The 19,821-nt window shown below is 42.7% G+C and overlaps 1 protein-coding gene across 5 annotated transcripts in view; it reads left to right on the top strand.

Moving 5' to 3' along the window:
- Window positions 1–19,821, top strand: part of LOC109882617 (SPRY domain-containing protein 3) — an 82,660-nt gene that overhangs the window by 59,739 nt on the left and 3,100 nt on the right. For 3 of the 5 annotated variants that reach the window (XM_031825306.1, XM_031825310.1, XM_031825307.1), the window contains one exon: window positions 7,477–7,626. The exons of the other annotated variants lie outside the window; for them this stretch is intronic. In XM_031825306.1, coding sequence (XP_031681166.1) covers window positions 7,477–7,626 — 150 coding nt within the window. The remainder of the gene's footprint in view (window positions 1–7,476; window positions 7,627–19,821) is intronic. 5 annotated transcript variants of the gene reach the window in all.

The raw sequence follows: 19,821 nt of genomic DNA, 5'->3' as shown, positions 1-19,821 counted from the left end.
CTATAGATTCAGGAGTTAGATAGTGTGTACGATAGGTTTTCATGCACGCTGATGCAATAGTTGTACAGCTCCAGGGGTCAATGCCCGCATCTTTGATTACCTCTTCTCTGAATCTGAGGCATCCTTCACGAAGTATAACAACGTCATTGTCACAGTATGATTCCATCTCTTTATGGAAATCAAAAGTGCCATGTCTTACGGTCTCGTACCATGTCATGAATCTCTCACGCTCTTTGGGAGACATTTGATCACACCCGTACATTTCGGGGGCTGGATAAGATCCTATATAATGTAGATTCTCCTCAGATGTGAAGAAATGAGGGAAATAGCCTTTGACAGAGTTTTCAAAACCCAAGGCCTCTGGCATTTGAGCCAATCTCATGGGTAAGAAGCTTAAGCTGTCAATGTATCTCTGTTTGAAGGCGGGGTCAACAAAGCATAATATTTTACTCCCTTGAGCTATGACACTGGGTGCCACGCCTTGCTGTATCAAAGGGTTCAGAAGCAGATAGGAGTCATAGGCCCTAGCATTGTGAGCTATAAACGTGAAGTTTCTGTACTGGGCTTTTCTAAAATGTTTTAGAAAGAGTCGGGCACAATCGGGTCCCTCGGCCGACCATTTTTCACCCTTGAAAGTCATGGTTGACACAAAAATAGGCAAATGAACCCCTGATTGCTGAGTTGTCTCAAAATCATAAAACACATATTTCTCTGTATGTTCATCTTCAGCCAAGGGCTGAATGTAACACTCATGTGTTACTTCTTGAACCGCTTCCGCGTCTCTGCTTTTCAAAGGACCTTTACAGATTGGGCAGTGTATAATTCCACAAACATGAGGTTTAGGGCTATCTATTTTAAGGTTGTAATTGCAATGACATTTTGGACATTTCTTGTTAATGTCACAACTGCTTACAGATTTACATGCCATGTTTCAGTTTTGTGTTTTTCGTAACAGTAGGCCGAACGACATGTGCGGTGACAATCCGCACAGGGGGTCAAGTTTAGCGGCTGCATAGGGCAATGTTTATCCAGACATACTGAACAGTTGTAACGGCACGAGTGCCCCCCCATGCGTGTGTAGCCGGTATGACAGGCTGGACAGACATATGGCGCGCCTAAAAAGGCTGTGATGTTAGTTACGGCATAGTAATGCTCATTTTGCACATAAAAGTACATAGTCTTAGGATGTGGTTCGGGTATATTTTGGAACTTGAGGAGAGCGTCATTAGCCCTACTGTGGTACAAAACCACAATCTTGATGTTCAGAAAGTTTTCAAATTTGACTATGTCTGAGAAAGCCACAGCATCCTGTATACCGAGACCCACCGCAGTTTGTAGCTCTCGAGCTTTATGTAACGCGGCTTGATCAGTACATCCGGGGCTGAGTAAGTGGGCCAAACCTATGGCAAAACATAGCTTATTACCTGGATTGTGAACGTTTATGAGATAGGCCCTTTTATTGCTTATGATTTCGGACTGCATTAAACTCTCGAGCTTTCGTCTCTGACCCCCGCCCCCTTGTGGTTGGCGTACTAATTGTACTACAAGTTCGAGGGTCCTATCTGCTAGCACGTTTAAATTTGACTGAACAAGGCGTTCTAGCAGTTTAACAAATTGTTCAAGCTCTGCTTCACCATTCTGTAAAATAAGCGATACCTTGCTCTGTAGACTGTCTCCACAAATTTCCAACTGTAAGAGATCCCTAGGTTCGCTATAATCTCTAATCCTCGCTAACAGTTCATTCAAAGTGTCCATAAGCATTACGTAAAACACAGCATATTCCCGAATCTGACCCCCCCATGCGAAATTGAAAAACTGGCGAACCTCAATATTGTTGAATTTATTTCGACGCAAAACATGTACACTTCGATCAAGACCTCCCCCCTCCAGATTTGCTAGGCAATTGTCCAACTGTTCAAAAACATCGTATTGGGTTTCAGACTCTTCGGACATTGGTGTTAAAGGCTGATTTATAGGTGTCTGGGGTGCCGAATTAAACCTAGCGCTCTCGTTCTGTACACTGATCTCAAGACCGCCCCCCTCCAGATTTGCTAGACATTTGTCCAACTGTTCAAAAACATCATATTGCCTTTCAGACTCTTCGGACAATGTTGTTAAAGGCTGTCTTAGAGGTGTCTGTGGGGCCGAATTAAACCTAGGGCTCGCGTTAAGCTGGGTAATTAGAGATATGATGGTTTCGGGAATCTGTGTTAACATGTTTTCCTCGGAAGGCCCTGACTCATTCATACGTGTAATAATGTCTATGAGTTCGGAGGGAATCTGGGATAATAGATTTTCATCTATTGTCATTATGTCAATTACCCCCGAATCATTCATATGGTTAACTATATCTTGGAGCTCTGTAGGGATCCTGGCTAAGAGTGTTTCAATTGTCTCACTTTGGTCTATAGGGGGCGCCATCTGTCTAATTAAGGATGTGTGTGTGTGTGTGTGTGTTTACATGTGTGTTTTTTAACGGCGGTATTTGCTTGTTTTAGCCCTAATGTTTTTTAACATACGGGGTAGCTCGCTACGCCAGAATGACACATCCTGATTGTATTGATGCTCGAGTAGAATACACATGCGCCTCTGGAGTAGAGCCTTTCGTGATTTTAAACCCAGGGTAAACGCTTTGAAAAAACGTTCTTGGTCTATTTCAGAATCTGCTGTTTCCCCCACAGAATTGGCCGATTCAAGAAGGTTGGCAGCTTCACAGAACATCAAATCGTCTACCTCAGAAATGTCATTTAAATCTTTGACATCATCAGGTTTCGCTGGTGTCTTTGGAGCCTCCTCGGGGATGCTTGTCTGGGCATCCTCCGATGTTTGTGCGTTGTGTTCATAAGCCGGTGAGGAGTCTGAAATAAAAATAATACATACACAAATAGGTTATTAACCCTAAAATATGTTAAAAATGCCAAATACATTTCAGATATAAGCCTATATATTAACAATACATTAATTAAATACCTCGGCTTTTTTGACGAGGGCTGTTCTGAAGAAGCTCTGAAACCAGGGGCTGTTGTCTTTGTTCAACCTGTATTACAACATCTGCAGGTCCGGTAGATGGGGAGCCTGAAAAAACAAACAAACAAAAAAACAGCATTAGGCCTTGTTTTAACATATTCCGGCATAAAAAAAATATATAAATATTAAAATAATAATATATATAAATAATAATATATAATTGATTCATACCTAGTCCTTGGAACGACGTCTCGTGAATATCGGCCAAGTAGAATTGTTCGGGTGAAGCGGAACTGTGGATCTGAGCACTAATTATCCTTTGGTGTTTAGAAATATGGGGGACAACGTTGTCCTGGCCAAGGGGAGTTGACCTGCCGTTTAAAGTCTCTGTTCGCTGCTTTTGTGTAAATACATCCTGGGAGTAGGGCAGAATTGTCTCGTAGTCATATGCTTCGCAGAAACCGTTCAGGCTCCATAGGGCATCGTTTAACCTTCTAGGCTTTAGGTCCTCTGTAAACATATAAAATAACTTTTAATATAAGATGCCCACACTTTTTGTTTTTAAGGTGTAAATATTTTTATGTATGGAATTCTTGGAGCTTACTTACGTTGACAATTCAGGGCAGGCGTTTGTTTGTAGGCACTTTGTTTCGGAGCCCCATGGGATGATTCGAGCTCAGTTATACCTCGGAGTATCTGCGTGAATGCTTCAGAATCTATAAAACATTCGACAATATTAAAGCTATAATCACTTTAGCTAATATTGCCTTGTTATACGGTAAGCATACTGATCCTAATGATTGTTTAATATTTCTATAACATCCCACGCTTTTCAAACAATTCCCCACAACAATCAAATCTAATAAAGATTTATTTCAAGAACTCACCTTGCGATAGATCCATTAGACTGTTTTCCCCGATTATCTTTTTTAACGCTTCAGTCCGATAACGATTCTTGGAGTTTCTGGAGGTGCTGTTTGCATCGGAACTAAAACGCTGCTAACATTGCCCATGGTTTCTAGCGCTTTTGTACCCTACGACCTAGAGAAAAAACCCTGAATGATTTTTTTACATAGCATTTGGGGTTTGTCGTTTTTTTCGGGCTATACCCCCGCCCATGGTATATTTGACACATTTCAAACACATGGTATTGGGTGTGTCTAAACATTAGGATCCTTTTGGAGCTTCTAAAATCTCCGGGGTGCTAGCACCTAGATGCATGGGGGTGTGTTGTTCTCGACATCGCTGGGATGAATGACTTTTTAGCCCACCTAAAAAAAATAGTTTTATGAAAGGCCTTTAAGATTAGGAGTCGTAAGACACAATATTATTGTTGGGGGGTAGGCATCTGTTTTGCAGGCTAGTGTAAACCTTGGTTTCAAACGACCCACCAGGCATGCATGGGTATTTTTTTAACAAACAACCCGCCCCCCTTTTTCTGTTTTTGAAACACACACACACACACACACACACACACACACACACACACAGCCACTACAGAAAACTCCCTCACGCACATGCGCGCGCACATGGCTTTTTCCGCAAGATTTTTCTCAGGGACAGACTGCGCTAAGAGTGAACAAACGCGAGAGTTCATAACGTGGTGAGATTCTGATTTTAAAACCATTTATTTCATTCAAAATATTTAGTACATACATTTTATATCGTTACATTCTTAAGGTATTTTACGATGCCTTTCTTACAGATCCTGGGAGCTTATGCAACCAACCGCCATTGTCCGTGTCGAGTTCACCCTCAAAAGGCAAGGCTCTCTTGCTATGTCCATCAACACATGGTAAGTTTTCACTCCAGGGGTAGATCCGCCGTCGGGCCTTTTGGTCTTGACTCTGTCTCAAGGAAAGCCTCGCCCAGCGCTTTAACTGTTCCCCATTTTGGAAGAGAATGTCCAGCTTATTCATAAGTGTTATGAAAATTGGATAATCCACCCATTTAAAACTAAACACAGGAATAAAAAAGTTTACATGTTTGCGGGCTCTGGAAGCTACCGGAGAATTGACAGACTTTGTAGCATTAGCCTTATCATAAAGGTCACAGGCTAAAATTGTCACTTTGTTGTCAGGGCTATAGTCCATTGAAGCAATTCTTAGAGCCTTGAGATCACTGCGGCCGCAGACCTGTTCTTCCAACGCATATCCTGGCACATTTGTAACACTTAGGACCTGTTCAATTTTACAAAGAGCCAGCCTGATGTTTAGCCATTCTCTCATCCCCAGAGCCGGGGGAAAACTCCCAGGTTTTGCAGGATAAAGGGGTTTGGGTCCACGGTCTGTGAATATCTTTACCGTAGAATCCTCCGGGTGGAATATGTAAGACATGTGGCCCTCACTCGTACCCAAAAATCCTTTAAAACATTCTGGAGCTTCACACAGAACTTCTTCAAGGCTTTGGTCACTGGGTTCATGACAAGCCGAGCATAACATCCCTAAAATTGGCATAGGTGTCATTTTTGTTTAATATTCAGGGGGGTTATCATGTACAGTCTTAAACAGGTATTGTTCAGCGGCTTTATAAGGGGCCTTAACCAACCCAAACCGTGAGAAACAGTAACAGGTTGACCTGACACATGGTCCCTTACTCAACCCAGGGCATGCACCCTTCTACAGGACATAGGGTCATAAATCATTACATAGGGTCATAAATCAGGCTTGGGTCATCAATCATTAACGGCCTGTCAAAGGGACCCTTACTCACCCCATAGCCCCCACCTAACCAGGCTTGTCTATCAGGCTTGGGTCATCAATCATTAACGGCCTGTCAAATGGACCCTTACTCACCCCATAGCCCCCACCTAACCAGGCTTGCCTGACCAGAAGACATGCACACGTCATCACTACATAGGGTTCACATAGAGTTCACATAGGTTCACATAGGGTCATCAATCAAAATTTTGACCCGTGACATCTACTCTATTCTCTCTCACCTGTACACAACCCATCTGTAAATAGCCCATCCACCCAATTACCTACCTCATCCCCATTTTTGTTTTTTTTCTGCTCTTTTGCACAACGGTATTTCTACTTGCACATCCTCATCTGCACATCTATCACTCCAGTGTTGATTGTTAAATTGTAATTACTTCACCAGTATGGCTTATTTATTGCCTTACCTCCTTACTTCATTTGCACACACTGTATACATATTTTCTATTGTGTTATTGACTGTACTATTGTTTATCCCATGTGCAACTCTGTGTTGTTGTTAAGCTTTCCTAAATAACTGGCCTGCCTGGAGCATGTGGCCACATTATTATAGGACGATTTGGGAGAATGAAAGTATGCAACAGGCATCTCACTATCAGAAGTGAGAATACAGCCAGTCTGACCTGCTACTGTGACTTTCTAGACCTTATAAACTGTGGAGAGTAGAACCACAACTGATCCAAATGGAATGAAACATTTTTGTGCCGTTATTCAAATGACATTTTCACTGCAGCCTAGAGGAGAATTTTGTACTCTCTTGAAAACAATAATTCAATTATTCATTGCATTGTGGTGTTTGTTATAGACGAGTCTAAGGAAGGATAATTGTATTGCCCCTAAACAAGATCAATAGAGGAGCTTTTTGAGTTCTTTCATGTGCAATGATACACCTGGCCTCACCACTGCCTGTCAGCTATTTCTATTTGTTCGTTTTGATATTATATTGAACTTTTATGCAGCTTTGAATGCTTTTATGTGTGGTGTGATTGGTAGTTAGCCTATTGCAGATCTTGACATCCACCTACCAATATTGTCACTGTGAATGGTGGATAGAGGGCAGGATAGACGGTTAGATTGGTAGACTATATTGACCTGTGGTATAGTCAAAGTTAGCATGTGGAAAAGCATAGTGCATAAGGGAAGTACCAAAGCATCTTAATATAGAAGAGGCCATGCAAACAGGTAAGAACATTTGGCTACTATGGAAGAAATGATATAGTAAAACCTACAAAAGAGCAAGTGCAAACCAGGGGGGGGAAACTCTACCCTCCCCTATGCAACAAAACAAAGTTAGACAACCCTCCCCTTTTTTAGGCCACCCCCTAACCCCCTTACAGTAAATGTCTTACTGTCCCTAACTTGCTAGCTATGTTGCTAGCTTGCATGATCAAGCTTATTGGTTACAGCAGAGACAATCAATCCACTCCTGATTTCAGGATCCCTGCTGCCTAAATTAGTTTTGTGTGTGCAGCACAACTGTGAGTAGCCTTTTAAGATAGGAGCTGGGTTGTCTGTCCTTGCAATTAGTTTGTTTGATTGCACTTGTTAGCTAGCATCCACTATGGGAATTAACTAGTAATTTGTTAGCCTTTGTAAAAAAATTTTAAATATCGTAAAAAAAAATGGAAATAAATAGCTCCCTTGTGTGCACTGCCGGTAATATGTATAACCCATTATAGAACAGGAACGGTATGAAAATCTGGATACCGCCCAACCCCTGAATACATTCACACTTATTTATAGATAGTTGCCTTATTGTGTTGTGTGATACCACCCTTCTGCCCCTCAGTTGTTGGAGTACATGGGTAAAGGGAAAAGCATCGTGGATGTGGGTTTGGCCCAGGCCCGTCTACCCCTCAACACACGCTGCCACTACTATGAGCTGGAGATCACTGATGCAGGAGAGAAGTGCTACATCGCCCTGGGACTGGCACGCAGGGTACGTGTCCTTATCATATAGGAAATTAAGCAGCAGAAATGCTGTGCTAGCAGGGCATGCAGGGGCAAGATTGGAGCCAACTCTAGCACTGACATCAAATTTTATTAGTCACATGTGCCGAATACATCAGTGGTCGGCAAACTTAATGATGGTGTTGGAGTCGTGCCTGGCCGTGCAGTCATGAGTGAACAGGGAGTACAGGAGGTGACTGAGCACGTACCCCTGAGGTACCCCAGTGTTGAGGATCAGCGTGGCGGATGTGTTGTTACCTACCCTTACCACCTGGGTTCGGCCTGTCAGGAAGTCCAGGATCCAGTTGCAGAGGGAGGTGTTTAGTCCCAGGCTGTGATCACACAGTTGTCCGGAACAGCTGGTGCTCTCATGCATCTTTCAGTGTTATTTGCTTCGAAGCGAGCATAGAAGTAGTTTAGCTCGTATGGTAGGCTCGTGTTTCTGGACAGCTCTCGGCTGTGCTTCACTTTGTAGTCTGCAATGGTTTTCAGGCCCTGCCAAATCCAATGAGCGTCTGAGCTGGTGTAGTATGATTCGATCTTAGTCCTGTATTGACGCTTTGCCTGTTTGATGGTTCGTCGGAGGGCATAGCGGCATTTCTTATATGCTTCCGGGTTCGAGTCCTGCTCCTTGAAAGCGGTAGCTCTAGACTTTAACTCAGTGCGGATGTTGCCTGTAATCCATGGCTTCTGGTTGGGGTATGTACTAGAGGTCGACCGATTATGATTTTTCAACACCGATACCAAATATTGGAGGACCAAAAAAGCAGATACCGATTAATGGGACGATTTTTACATGTATGTGTGTGTGTGTGTGTGTGTGTGTGTGTGTATATAGATATTTGTGTAGTAATGACAATTACAAAAATACTGAATTAACACGTTTTTATATTAACTTAATATGTAGATTTTATTTTAGTCTCAAATAAGTAATGAAACATATCCAATTTGGTTTAAATAATACAAAACAGTGTTGGAGAAGAAAGTTAGTGCAATATGTGCCATGTAAAAAAACTAATGTTTAAGTTTCTTGCTCAGAACATGAAAACATATGAAAGCTGGTGTTTCCTTTTAACACGAGTCTTCAATATTCCCAGGTAAGAAGTGCTAGGTTGTAGTTATTATAGGAATTTATAGGACTGTTTCTCTCTTTACCATTTGTATTTCATATACCTTTGACTATTGGATGTTCTTATGGGCACTATAGGATTGAAGTCATAAACTACGCTGTGCTTCAAGCATTGCGAAGTCCTGCTGGCAAACGTGGGAAAGTGCTGTTTGAATGAATGCTTACGAGCCTGCTGCTTCCTACCACCGCTCAAGTCAGACTGCTCTATCAAATATCAAATCATAGACTTAATTATAATATAATAAACACACAGAAATACGGGCCTTAGGTCATTAATATGGTCAAATCCAGAAACGATCATTTCGAAAACAAAACGGAGCCATCCCGTATTTTATCGAACGGGTGGCAACCCTAAGTCTAAATATGGCTGTTACATTGCACAACCTTCAATGTTATGTCATCATTTTGTAAAATTCTGGCAAATTAATTACGGTCTTTGTTAGGAAGAAATGGTCTTCACACAGTTCGCAACGAGCCAGGCGGCCCAAACTGCTGCATATACCCTGACTCTGCTTACACTGAGCGCAAGAGAAGTGACACAATTTCCCTAGTTAATATTGCCTGCTAAAATGAATTTCTTTTAACTAAATATGCAGGTTTAAAAAAATGTTGCTTTGAATATTGATTTTAAGAAAGGCATTGATGTTTATGGTTAGGTACATTGGTGCTACGATTGTGCTTTTTTCACGAATGCACTTTTGTTAAATCAGCACCTGTTTGGCGAAGTAGGCTGTGATTTGATGATAAATTAACAGAAACCGCATTGATTATATGCAACGCAGGACAAGCTAGTTAAACTAGTAATATCATCAACCATGTGTAGTTAACTAGTGATTATGTTAAGATTGATAAGATAAGTTTTAAGATAAGTTTTATGCTAGCTAGCAACTTACCTTGGCTCCTTGCTGCACTCGCGTAACACAGGTGGTCAGCCTGCCATGCAGTCTCCTCGTGAATTGCAATGTAATCGGCCATAATCGGCATCCAAAAATGCCTATTACCGGTTGTTATGAAAACTTGAAATTGTCCCTAATTAATCTGCCATTCCGATTAATCGGTCGACCTCTAGTATGTACGTACAGTCACTGTGGGGACGACGTCCTCGATGCAGTTATTGATGAAGTCAGTTACTGATGTGGTGTACTCCTCAATGACATCGGAGGAATCCTGGAACATATTCCAGTCTGCTAGCAAAACAGTCCTGTAGCTTAGCATCTGCTTCATCTGACCACCTTTTTTTATTTATCTAGTCAATGTTGCTTCCTGCTTAAATTTTTGCTTGTAAGCCAGAATCAGGAGGATGGAATTATGGTCAGACTTGCCAAATGGAGGGCAAGGGAGAGCTTTGTATGCGTCTCTGTGTGTGAGTAATGGTGGTCCAGAGTTTTATTCCCCCCCTCTGGTTGCACATTTTAACATGCTAATAGAAATTTGGTTAAACGGATTTAAGTTTTCCTGCATTAAAGTCCCCGGCTACTAAGAGCGCCTCCTCTGGTTGATCAGAATACAGCTCATTCAATGCTGTCTTAGTGCCAGCCTCTGACTGTGGTGGTATGTAAAACGGCTACGAAAAGTACAGAACTCTCTAGGTAGATAATGTGGTCTACAGCTTATCATGAGACTTCCTTGGATATCGTGCACCAGCTGTTATTTACAAAAGTACATAGTCCGCCGCCCCTTGTCTTACCAGACGCTGCTGTTCTATCCTGTCAGTACAGTGTATAACCAGCCAGCTATATGTTGATAGTGTCGTCGTTCAGCCACGACTCCGTGAAGCATAAAATATTACAGTTTTGAATGTCCCATTGGTAGTTTAATCTTCCGCGTAGGTCATCGATTTCTTTCTCCAAAGATCGCACGTTTGCGAGCAGAATGGAAGGAAGTGGAGGTTTATTCGATTGCCTACGAATTCTCAGAAGGCAGACCGCCCTCTGGCCCCATTTTCTCCACCTCCTCTTCACACAAATCCCGGGGATCTGGGCCTGTACCGAGAAAGAGGTATATCATCCGCATGGGGCTCGTAAGACTTGTTAAAAGGGGAAAAAACGATTCTGCCAATCCGTGGTGAGTAATTGCAGTCCTGATGTCCAGAAGTTATTTTCGGTCATAAGAGACGGTAGCTGCAACATTATGTACAAAATAAGTAAAAAATAAGTTACAAACAATGCAAATATACAAACAAAAAACACAATTGGTTGGGGACACGTAAAACGTCAGCCACCTTCTCCGACCCCATACAGTACATGTGTGCTCCAAAGACAGCGGCACTAACTGCTACATGTCCTCCTACATTATCATCATCAACTTGATCATTATCATCATTCATTGCTATTGTCAATATTGTCATTATCTCCAGCACAATGAACATCAATGTCACTATTATGATCGTCATCATCACTCTACATTCTCATTATCCAGCCTAGAATGAGTCCATCTGAAACATGTTATACTTCCATAACATTCTATGGTTCTTAATTCACTCTGTCACATCAAATGTTTTCATTCATTGTTTGTAAGTCTTCACAAGGTTTTCACACACTGTTGCTGATAATTTGGCCCATTCCTCCATGCAGATCTCCTCTAGAGCAGTGATGTTTTGGGGCTGTTGCTGGACAACACAGACTTTCAACTCCCTCCAAAGATTTTCTTTGGGGTTGAGATCTGGAGACTGGCTAGGCCACTCCAGGACCTTGAAATGGTTCTTACGAAGCCACTCCTTCGTTGCCCGGGCGGTGTGTTTGGGATCATTGTCATGCTGAAAGACCCAGCCACGTTTCATCTTCAATGCCCTTGCTGATGGAAGGAGGTTTTCACTCAAAATCTCACGATACATGGCCCCATTCATTCTTTCCTTTACACGGATCAGTCGTCCTGGTCCCTTTGCAGAAAAACAGCCCAAAAGCATGATGTTTCCACCCCCATGCTTCTCAGTAGGTATGGTGTTCTTTGGATGCAACTCAGCATTCTTTGTCCTCCAAACATGACGAGTTGAGTTTTTACCAAAAAGTTATATTTTGGTTTCATCTGACCATATGACATTCTCCCAATCTTCTTCTGGATCATCCAAATGCTCTCTAGCAAACTTCAGACGGGCCTGGACATGTGGACTGGCTTAAGCAGGGGGACACGTCTGGCACTGCAGGATTTGAGTCCCTGGCAGCGTAGTGTGTTACTGATGGTAGGCTTTGTTACTTTAGTCCCAGCTCTCTGCAGGTCATTCACTAGGTCCCCCCGTGTGGTTCTGGGATTTTTGCTCACCGTTCTTGTGATCATTTTGACCCCACGGGGTGAGATCTTGCGTGGAGCCCCAGATCGAGGGAGATTATCAGTATTGTATGTCTTCAATTTCCTAATAATTGGTTCCACAGTTGATTTCTTCAAACCAAGCTGCTTAACTATTGCAGATTCAGTCTTCCCAGCCTGGTGCAGGTCTACAATTTTGTTTCTGGTGTCCTTTGACAGATCTTTGGTCTTGGCCATAGTGGAGTTTGGAGTGTGACTGTTTGAGGTTGTGGACAGGTGTCTTTTATACTGATAACAAGTTCAAACGGGTGCCATTAATACAGGTAACGAGTGGAGGACAGAGGAGCTTCTTAAAGAAGAAGTTAAAGGTCTGTGAGAGCCAGATATCTTGCCTGTTTGTAGGTGAACAAAAACTTATTTTCCACCATAATTTGCAAATAAATTCATAAAAAATCCTACAATGTGATTTTCTGGAATTTTTTTCTCATTTTGTCTGTCAGAGTTGAAGTGTACCTATGATGAAAATTACAGGCCTCATCTTTTTAAGTGGGAGACCTTGCACAATTGGTGGCTGACTAAATACTTTTTTGCCCCACTGTATAACACCGACACACCATCTGTTGTACAAATTCTAAATGTGCATTCAGTATACAGTTGAGGTCTGAAGTTTACATACACTTAGGTTGGAGTCATTAAAACTCGTTTTTCAACCACTCCACAAATTTCTTGTTAACTAACTATAGTTTTGGAAAGTCGGTTAGGGCATATACTTTGCATGACACAAGTAATTTCTCCAACAGTTGTTTACAGACAGATAATTTCACTTATAATTCACTGTATCACGATTCCTCTGGGTCAGAAGTGTACATACACGAAGTTGACTGTGCCTTTGAACAACTTTGAAAATTCCACAAAATTATATCATGGCTTTAGAAGTTTCTGATGGGCTAATTGACATAATTTGAGTCAATTGGAGGTGTACCTGTGGATGTATTTCAAGGGCTACCTTCAAACTCAGTGCCTCTTTGCTTGACATCATGGGAAAATCAATAGAAATCAGTCAAGACTTCAGAAAATAAATTGTAGATCTCCACCAGTCTGGTTCATGCTTGGGAGCAATTTCCAAACACCTGAAGGTACCACGTTCATCTGTACAAACAATAGTACACAAGTATAAACACCATGGGACCACGCAGCTGTCATTCCGCTCAGGAAGGAGACGCATTCTGTCTCCTAGAGATGAACGTACTTTGGTGCGAAAAGTGCAAATAAATCCCAGAACAACAGCAAAGGACCTTGTGACGATGCTGGAGGAAACCGGTACAAAAGTATCTATAACCATTGTAAAACAAGTCCTATACTAACATAACCTGAAAGGCCGCTCAGCAAGGAAGAAGGCACTGCTCCAAAACCGCCATAAAAAAGCCAGACTACAGTTTGCAACTGCACATGGGGACAAAGATCGTACTTTTTGGAGAAATGTCCTCTGATCTGATCTGATGAAACAAAAATAGAACGGTTTGGCCGTAATGACCATGTTTATGTTTGGAGGAAAAAGGGAGAGGCTTTCAAGCCGAAGAACACCAAACCCAACCGTGAAGCACAGGGCTGACAGCATCATGCTGTGAGGGTGCTTTGCTGCAGGAGGAACTGGTGCACTTCACAAAATAAATGGCTTCATGAGGAAGGAAAGTTTTGTGGCTATATTGAAGCAACATCTCAAGACATCAGTCACGAAGTTAAAGCTTGGTCGTAAATGGGTCTTCCAAATGGACAATGACCCCAAGCATACTTCCAAAGTTGTGGCAAAATGGCTTAAGGACAACAAAGTCAAGGTATTGGAGTGGCCATCACAAAGCCCTGACCTCAATCCAATAAAAAATGTGTGGGTAAAACTGAAAAGGCGTGTGCAAGCAGGGAGGCCTACAAACCTGACTCGGTTACACCAGCTCTCCCAACTTATTGTGGGAAGCTTGTGGAAGGCGACCCGAAACGTTTGACCCAAGTTAAACATTTTAAAGGCAATGCTACCAAATACTACTTGAGTGTAAGTAAACTTCTGACCCACTGGGAATGTGATGAAAGTAATAAAAGCTTAAATAAATAATTCTCTGTGCTATTATTCTGACATTTCACATTCTTCAAAAAAGTGGTGATCCTAACTGACCTAAGACAGGGAATTGTTACTAGGATTAAATGTCAGGAATTGTGAAAAGCTGACTTTAAATGTATTTGGCTGAGGTGTATGTAAACTTCCAACTTCAACTGTATATGCAAGCCTCAATTCCAAATGATTGGGAAAGATGGGCACCATCTAAAAAGGTGGAATTAGTCTAGATGCCAATCAACCCTTAATTTTGGGGTGCAAAGGAGGTACAATGAAAAAGAAACTGAGGCAGTTGTTTAACCAGTCAGTGTCTTTGGTCAAATGTTGCTGTCACTTATCTTACTAGCTCAGCCATGACTATCCTATCCTCCTTCAACTCCTTCTCCTCCACTTCTCTCACTATTTCCACCCCATTCAGAGTGATGAATGACGGAGAGGGGAAAAGCGAACCCCTCATTTGGTTTTCCGTAGAAAACACAGGCTGTTCCATTTACATGCTAGCCAATCGTGCTAACATGATAGCAACTCTGACTGAAGTGGAGTGTGGAAAATGTGCTGTATCGAACCCGGTCTCCACCTCACAAGATTACAGCTACTTAGAGAGACATAGAGATATATATATATATATATATATATATATATATATATCTATATCTCAAATTATCCACCTATCGCTGCTATTTTTCTTCTGTTATTCATGGCAAGCATGGTTTATTTCACTATTTCACTAAGTGAATGACAACTTTCACAGTGTGGCAGTTTTCCAAGCATGGCTATTTAGCCGCTAGGTAGCTGGACATTTTTGTCTGATGAGTTGCTTACCACTGAGTAGCACCATACACAGAAAGAAACTACATAAAAAGAAAAGTATGCAGCAAGTGCTTGTATTCTCTGGGTTAGAAAGATCAAGTTGATATCCTAAAGTAATTAATTTGGACCCCTTCCAACGGCCTCTCTGTATAATTCATGATGTTGATTATCTCCATATTGTGGGAGGGCTTGTCTAATGACTGTTTGCTCAATACAGAGACACCTGAACTCATTATGACAGCAGAGATTTAATCAACATGGAATCTGCACATCCTGTTTAATATAAATCAAAGAGCTGCTCCTTCAGATATGTCAGTTATTTGATCAGATAAGAGAACCTGGAAATAAGAGCCCCTCGATACTGCTGGATCCTTCTTGATCTTTTTGACTGCATCTGGAGCTCCCACTCTTGTGACATCATGGAGAGTTTCAAGTAAATCACAGTTCAGGTAGGCCTCCCGGTTTCAGCAAACAAAGGGGAGTAGGTTTGCTCAACAACAAATGGCAGGAAAAAACTCTCCAAAATGACTTATTCAGAGGAGAAACGTCAGGATACCTGTGCTTCATCAGAGTATGGAGCAAAGCCTGAGCGTAAGAGGTAGATCTCTGCCTGTTTTTTTTTTTGTGCTCCAACTACTGTTTACCATGAATTGTGCTTTTGGAAGTTTTTCCTGGGTAAGCCCTAGTATTGAGGTTTTAATAGGTGTTGGTGTCTTCTATCTTTGGCCTGTACCTCCTGATATCTAACCACTGTGGTCCCATGGCTGTTGTAAGGATGTGTTGTACCCAGACAATTAATGATTAAGTCCTCCATTGGGCGTTGAAGCAAAACCATCCTGATGTCAGTTAGTTACGTTTGCCCAATTCATCTACCTTTGATTAAGTCCACACCCTTGTTAATCTCTGGGGTTGCCTAATGTCATATCACACACAGTCACTCTCCCTACCTCCTAAACCTTTGCACTCTTGTCTGTGTGTGTTGCTTGGCACTAAAGGCTGGATTAGGGTGAGAAAATAGAGCTCTGTGATTTCACTGATTTGTTTTCCGGGAATTGTTTTCTGAAGCAGTCGGCGGTTCTGGTGTGGCATCATAAATCCAGCAGTCTGCCATTCCTGAGGTTTCAGACTTCCACTGCTCCCCTTCACCTCCTAGCAGGCCCAATGAGCCATCCTGTCATTAATGTGTTGATTGTGAACCATTACCTCTCACAGGAAAAATCAAAGGCGGACTGTTGAAAAACCACTTGTTAAAGCAGATCAGTGACAACTTTGACTCCTCTTTTTTTTTATTGGAGAACAGTGGGATGGTGTGATACACATTCCTGTGCCACTCTATCTCTCGGTCTCCTACCTCTCCATCTCTTTGTCATCTATCATGGTCTTCATCTTCACTTTTTTTATCCCTTAAACATACTCACATTTAATCTCATCTCTCCATTGCCTCACCTGTCCATCTCCATACCTCTCCCACTATCTGACCCTCTCTTTATCCACTGTCCTCTCCTCCCTGCATCTATCTCTTCATATCTGTACCAATAAAGCCTCTATACCAGCAAAGAAGCTAGGGCTAATAGCTCCGGTGATGCCATCCCCAGCTGATGATACCCACGGTGTGTTAAAGATTAGCATCTGATTGTTTTGGGAAAGCTGTTTCATTAATGGATAGCGGTTGCTGTGGGTAAAGCCTATAACAAATGGTGTCTTCAGAGTAGCAGTGACTCATTATAGTGTTTTATGGCTGCAAATCCAGATCCTTTTAATGACCCTTATGTGTCAAAATGTATTGCAGAGATGGAGTAGAGGAGGCTGGCTGAAAAACTAGAAAATAAATGCTCTTATTGTTCCTTCATGAGGACTTCCATTGTATGGGCTGAAGGACAGGGTGCACCCCCATTAAATGTGACTCATCTTCAGATTTTATCAGCTACAACACTGGGCCTTTGTTGGGGTTTCTGTTGGATCACCTGGGGGCTCAATGGCACATTGTCAGGAAACTAAATCAATGAAACAAACTCAGCAAAAATAGAAACGTCCTCTCACTGTCAACTGCGTTTATGTTCAGCAAACTTATCATGTGTAAATATTTGTATGAACATAAGATTCAACATCTGAGATAAACTGAACAAGTTCCACAGACATGTTTCCCTAGACTACGGGGGGGGGTCAAAATAAAAAGTAACAGTCAGTATCTGGTGCACCAGCTGCATTAAGTACTGCAGTGCATCTCCTCATGGACTGCACCAGATTTGCCAGTTCTTGCTGTGAGATGTTACCACACTCTTCCACCAAGGCACCTGCAAGTTACCGGACATTTCTGGGGGGGAATGGCCCTAGCCCTCACCCTCCGATCCAACAGGTCCCAGACGTGCTCAATGGGATTAAGATCCGGGCTCTTCGCTGGACATGGCAGAACACTGACATTCCTGACTTGCAGGAAATCACACACAGAACGAGCAGTATGGCTGGTGGCATTGTCATGCTGGAGGGTCATGTCAGGATGAGCCTGCTGGAAGGGTACCACATGAGGTCGGAGGATGTCTTCCCTGTAACGCACAGCGTTGAGATTGCCTGCAATGACAACTAGCTCAGTCCGATGATGCTGTGACACACCGCCCCAGACCATTGACGGACCCTCCACCTGCAAATCGATCCCGCTCCAGAGTACAGGCCTTGGTGTAAGTAACGCTCATTCCTTTGGCGATAAACACGAATCCGACCATCACCCCTGGTGAGACAAAAGCGTGACTCGTCAGTGAAGAGCACTTTTTGCCATTCCTGTCTGGTCCAGCGATGGTGGGTTTGTGCCCGTAGGTGACGTTGTTGCCAGTGATGTCTGGTAAGGACCTGCCTTACAACAGGCCTACAAGCCTTCAGTCCAGCTTCTCTCAGCTTATTGCGGACAGTCTGAGCACTGATGGAGGGATTGTGCGATCCTGGTGTAACTCGGGCAGTTGTTGTTTCCATCCTGTACCTGTCCTGCAGGTGTGATGTTCGGATGTACCGATCCTGTGCAGGAGTTGTTACATGTGGTCTGATACTGCGAGGACGATCAGCTGTCCGTCCTGTCTCCCCGTCCTGTCTCCCTGTCTTAGGCGTCTCACAGTACAGACTTTGTAATTTATTGCCTAAGGCACGTTCACGCAGATGAGCAGGGACCCTGGGCATCTTTCTTTTGGTGTTTTTCAAAGTCAGTAGAAAGGCCTCTTTTGTGTCCTAAGTTTTCATAACTGTGACCTTAATTGCCTACCGTTTGTAAGCTGTTAGTGTCTTAATGACCATTCCACAGGTGCATGTTCATTAATTGTTTATGAACAAGCATGGGAAACAGTGTTTAAACCCTTTACAATGAAGATCTGGGAAGTTATTTGGATTTTTACGAATTATCTTTGAAAGACAGGGTCCCGAAAAGGGGACTTTTCTTTTTTTGAAAATCACATTGTATGATTTTTAAGTAATTAATTTGCATTTTATTGCATGACATAAGTATTTGATACATCAGAAAAACAGCATTTTGGTATTTGGTACAGAAACCTTTGTTTGCAATTACAGAGATCATACGTTTCCTGTAGTTCTTGACCAGGATTGCACACACTGCAGCAGGGATTTTGGCCCACTCCTCCATACAGACCTTCTCCAGATCCTTCAGGTTACGGGGCTGTCGCTGGGCAATACGGACTTTCAGCTCTCTCCAAAGATTTTCTGTTGGGTTCAGGTCTGGAGACTGGCTAGGCCACTCCAGGACCTTGAGATGCTTCTTACGGAGCCACTCCTTAGTTGCCCAGGCTGTGTGTTTTGGGTCGTTGTCATGCTGGAAGACCCAGCCACGACCCATGTTCAATGCTCTTACTGAGGGAAGGAGGTTGTTGGCCAAGATCTCACGATACATGGCCCCATCCATCCTCCCCTCAATATGGTGCAGTCGTCCTGTCCCCTTTGCAGAAAAGCATCCCCATAGAATAATGTTTCCACCTCCATGCTTCACAGTTGGGATGGTGTTCTTGGGGTTGTACTCATCCTTCTTCTTCCTCCGAACACAGCGAGTGGAGTTTAGACCAAAACCTCTATTTTTGTCTCATCAGACCACATGACCTTCTCCCATTCCTCCTCTGGATTATCCAGATGGTCATTGGCAAACTTCAGACGGGCCTGGACATGGGCTGGCTTGAGCAGGGGGACCTTGCGTGAGCTGCAGGATTTAAATCCATGACGGCGTAGTGTGTTACTAATGGTTTTCTTTGAGACTGTGGTCCCAGCTCTCTTCAGGTCATTGACCAGGTCCTGCCGTGTAGTTCTGGGCTGATCCCTCACCTTCCTCATGATCATTGATGCCCCACGAGGTGAGATCTTGCATGGAGCCCCAGACCGAGGGTGATTGACAGTCATCTTGAACTTCTTCCATTTTCTAATAATTGCGCCAACAGTTGTTGCCTTCTCACCAAGCTGCTTGCCACCCCAGCCTTGTGCAGGTCTACAATTTAACCCTGATGTCCTTACACAGCTCTCTGGTCTTGGCCATTGTGGAGAGGTTGGAGTCTGTTTGATTGAGTATGAGGACAGGTTTCTTTTATACAGGTAACGAGTTCAAACAGGTGCAGTTAATACAAGTAATGAGTGTAGAACAGGAGGGCTTCTTAAAGAAAAACAGTCTGTGAGAGACGGAATTCTTACTGGTTGGTAGGTGATCAAATACTTATGTCATGCAATAAAATGCAAATTAATTACTTAAAAATCAGACAGTGTGATTTTCTGGATTTTTGTTTTAGATTCCGTCTCTCACAGTTGAAATGTACCTATGATAAAAATGACAGACCTCTACATGCTTTGTAAGTAGGAAAACCTGCAAAATCGGCAGTGTATCAAATACTTGTTCTCCCCACTGTATGTGCGCACACACA

Source organism: Oncorhynchus kisutch, linkage group LG5 (assembly GCF_002021735.2).
Source record: "Oncorhynchus kisutch isolate 150728-3 linkage group LG5, Okis_V2, whole genome shotgun sequence".
In the NCBI taxonomy this organism is placed as follows: Eukaryota; Metazoa; Chordata; class Actinopteri; order Salmoniformes; family Salmonidae; genus Oncorhynchus; species Oncorhynchus kisutch.
Note: the sequence above shows the minus strand (reverse complement) of the source record. Positions and strands in the feature narration are given on the sequence as shown.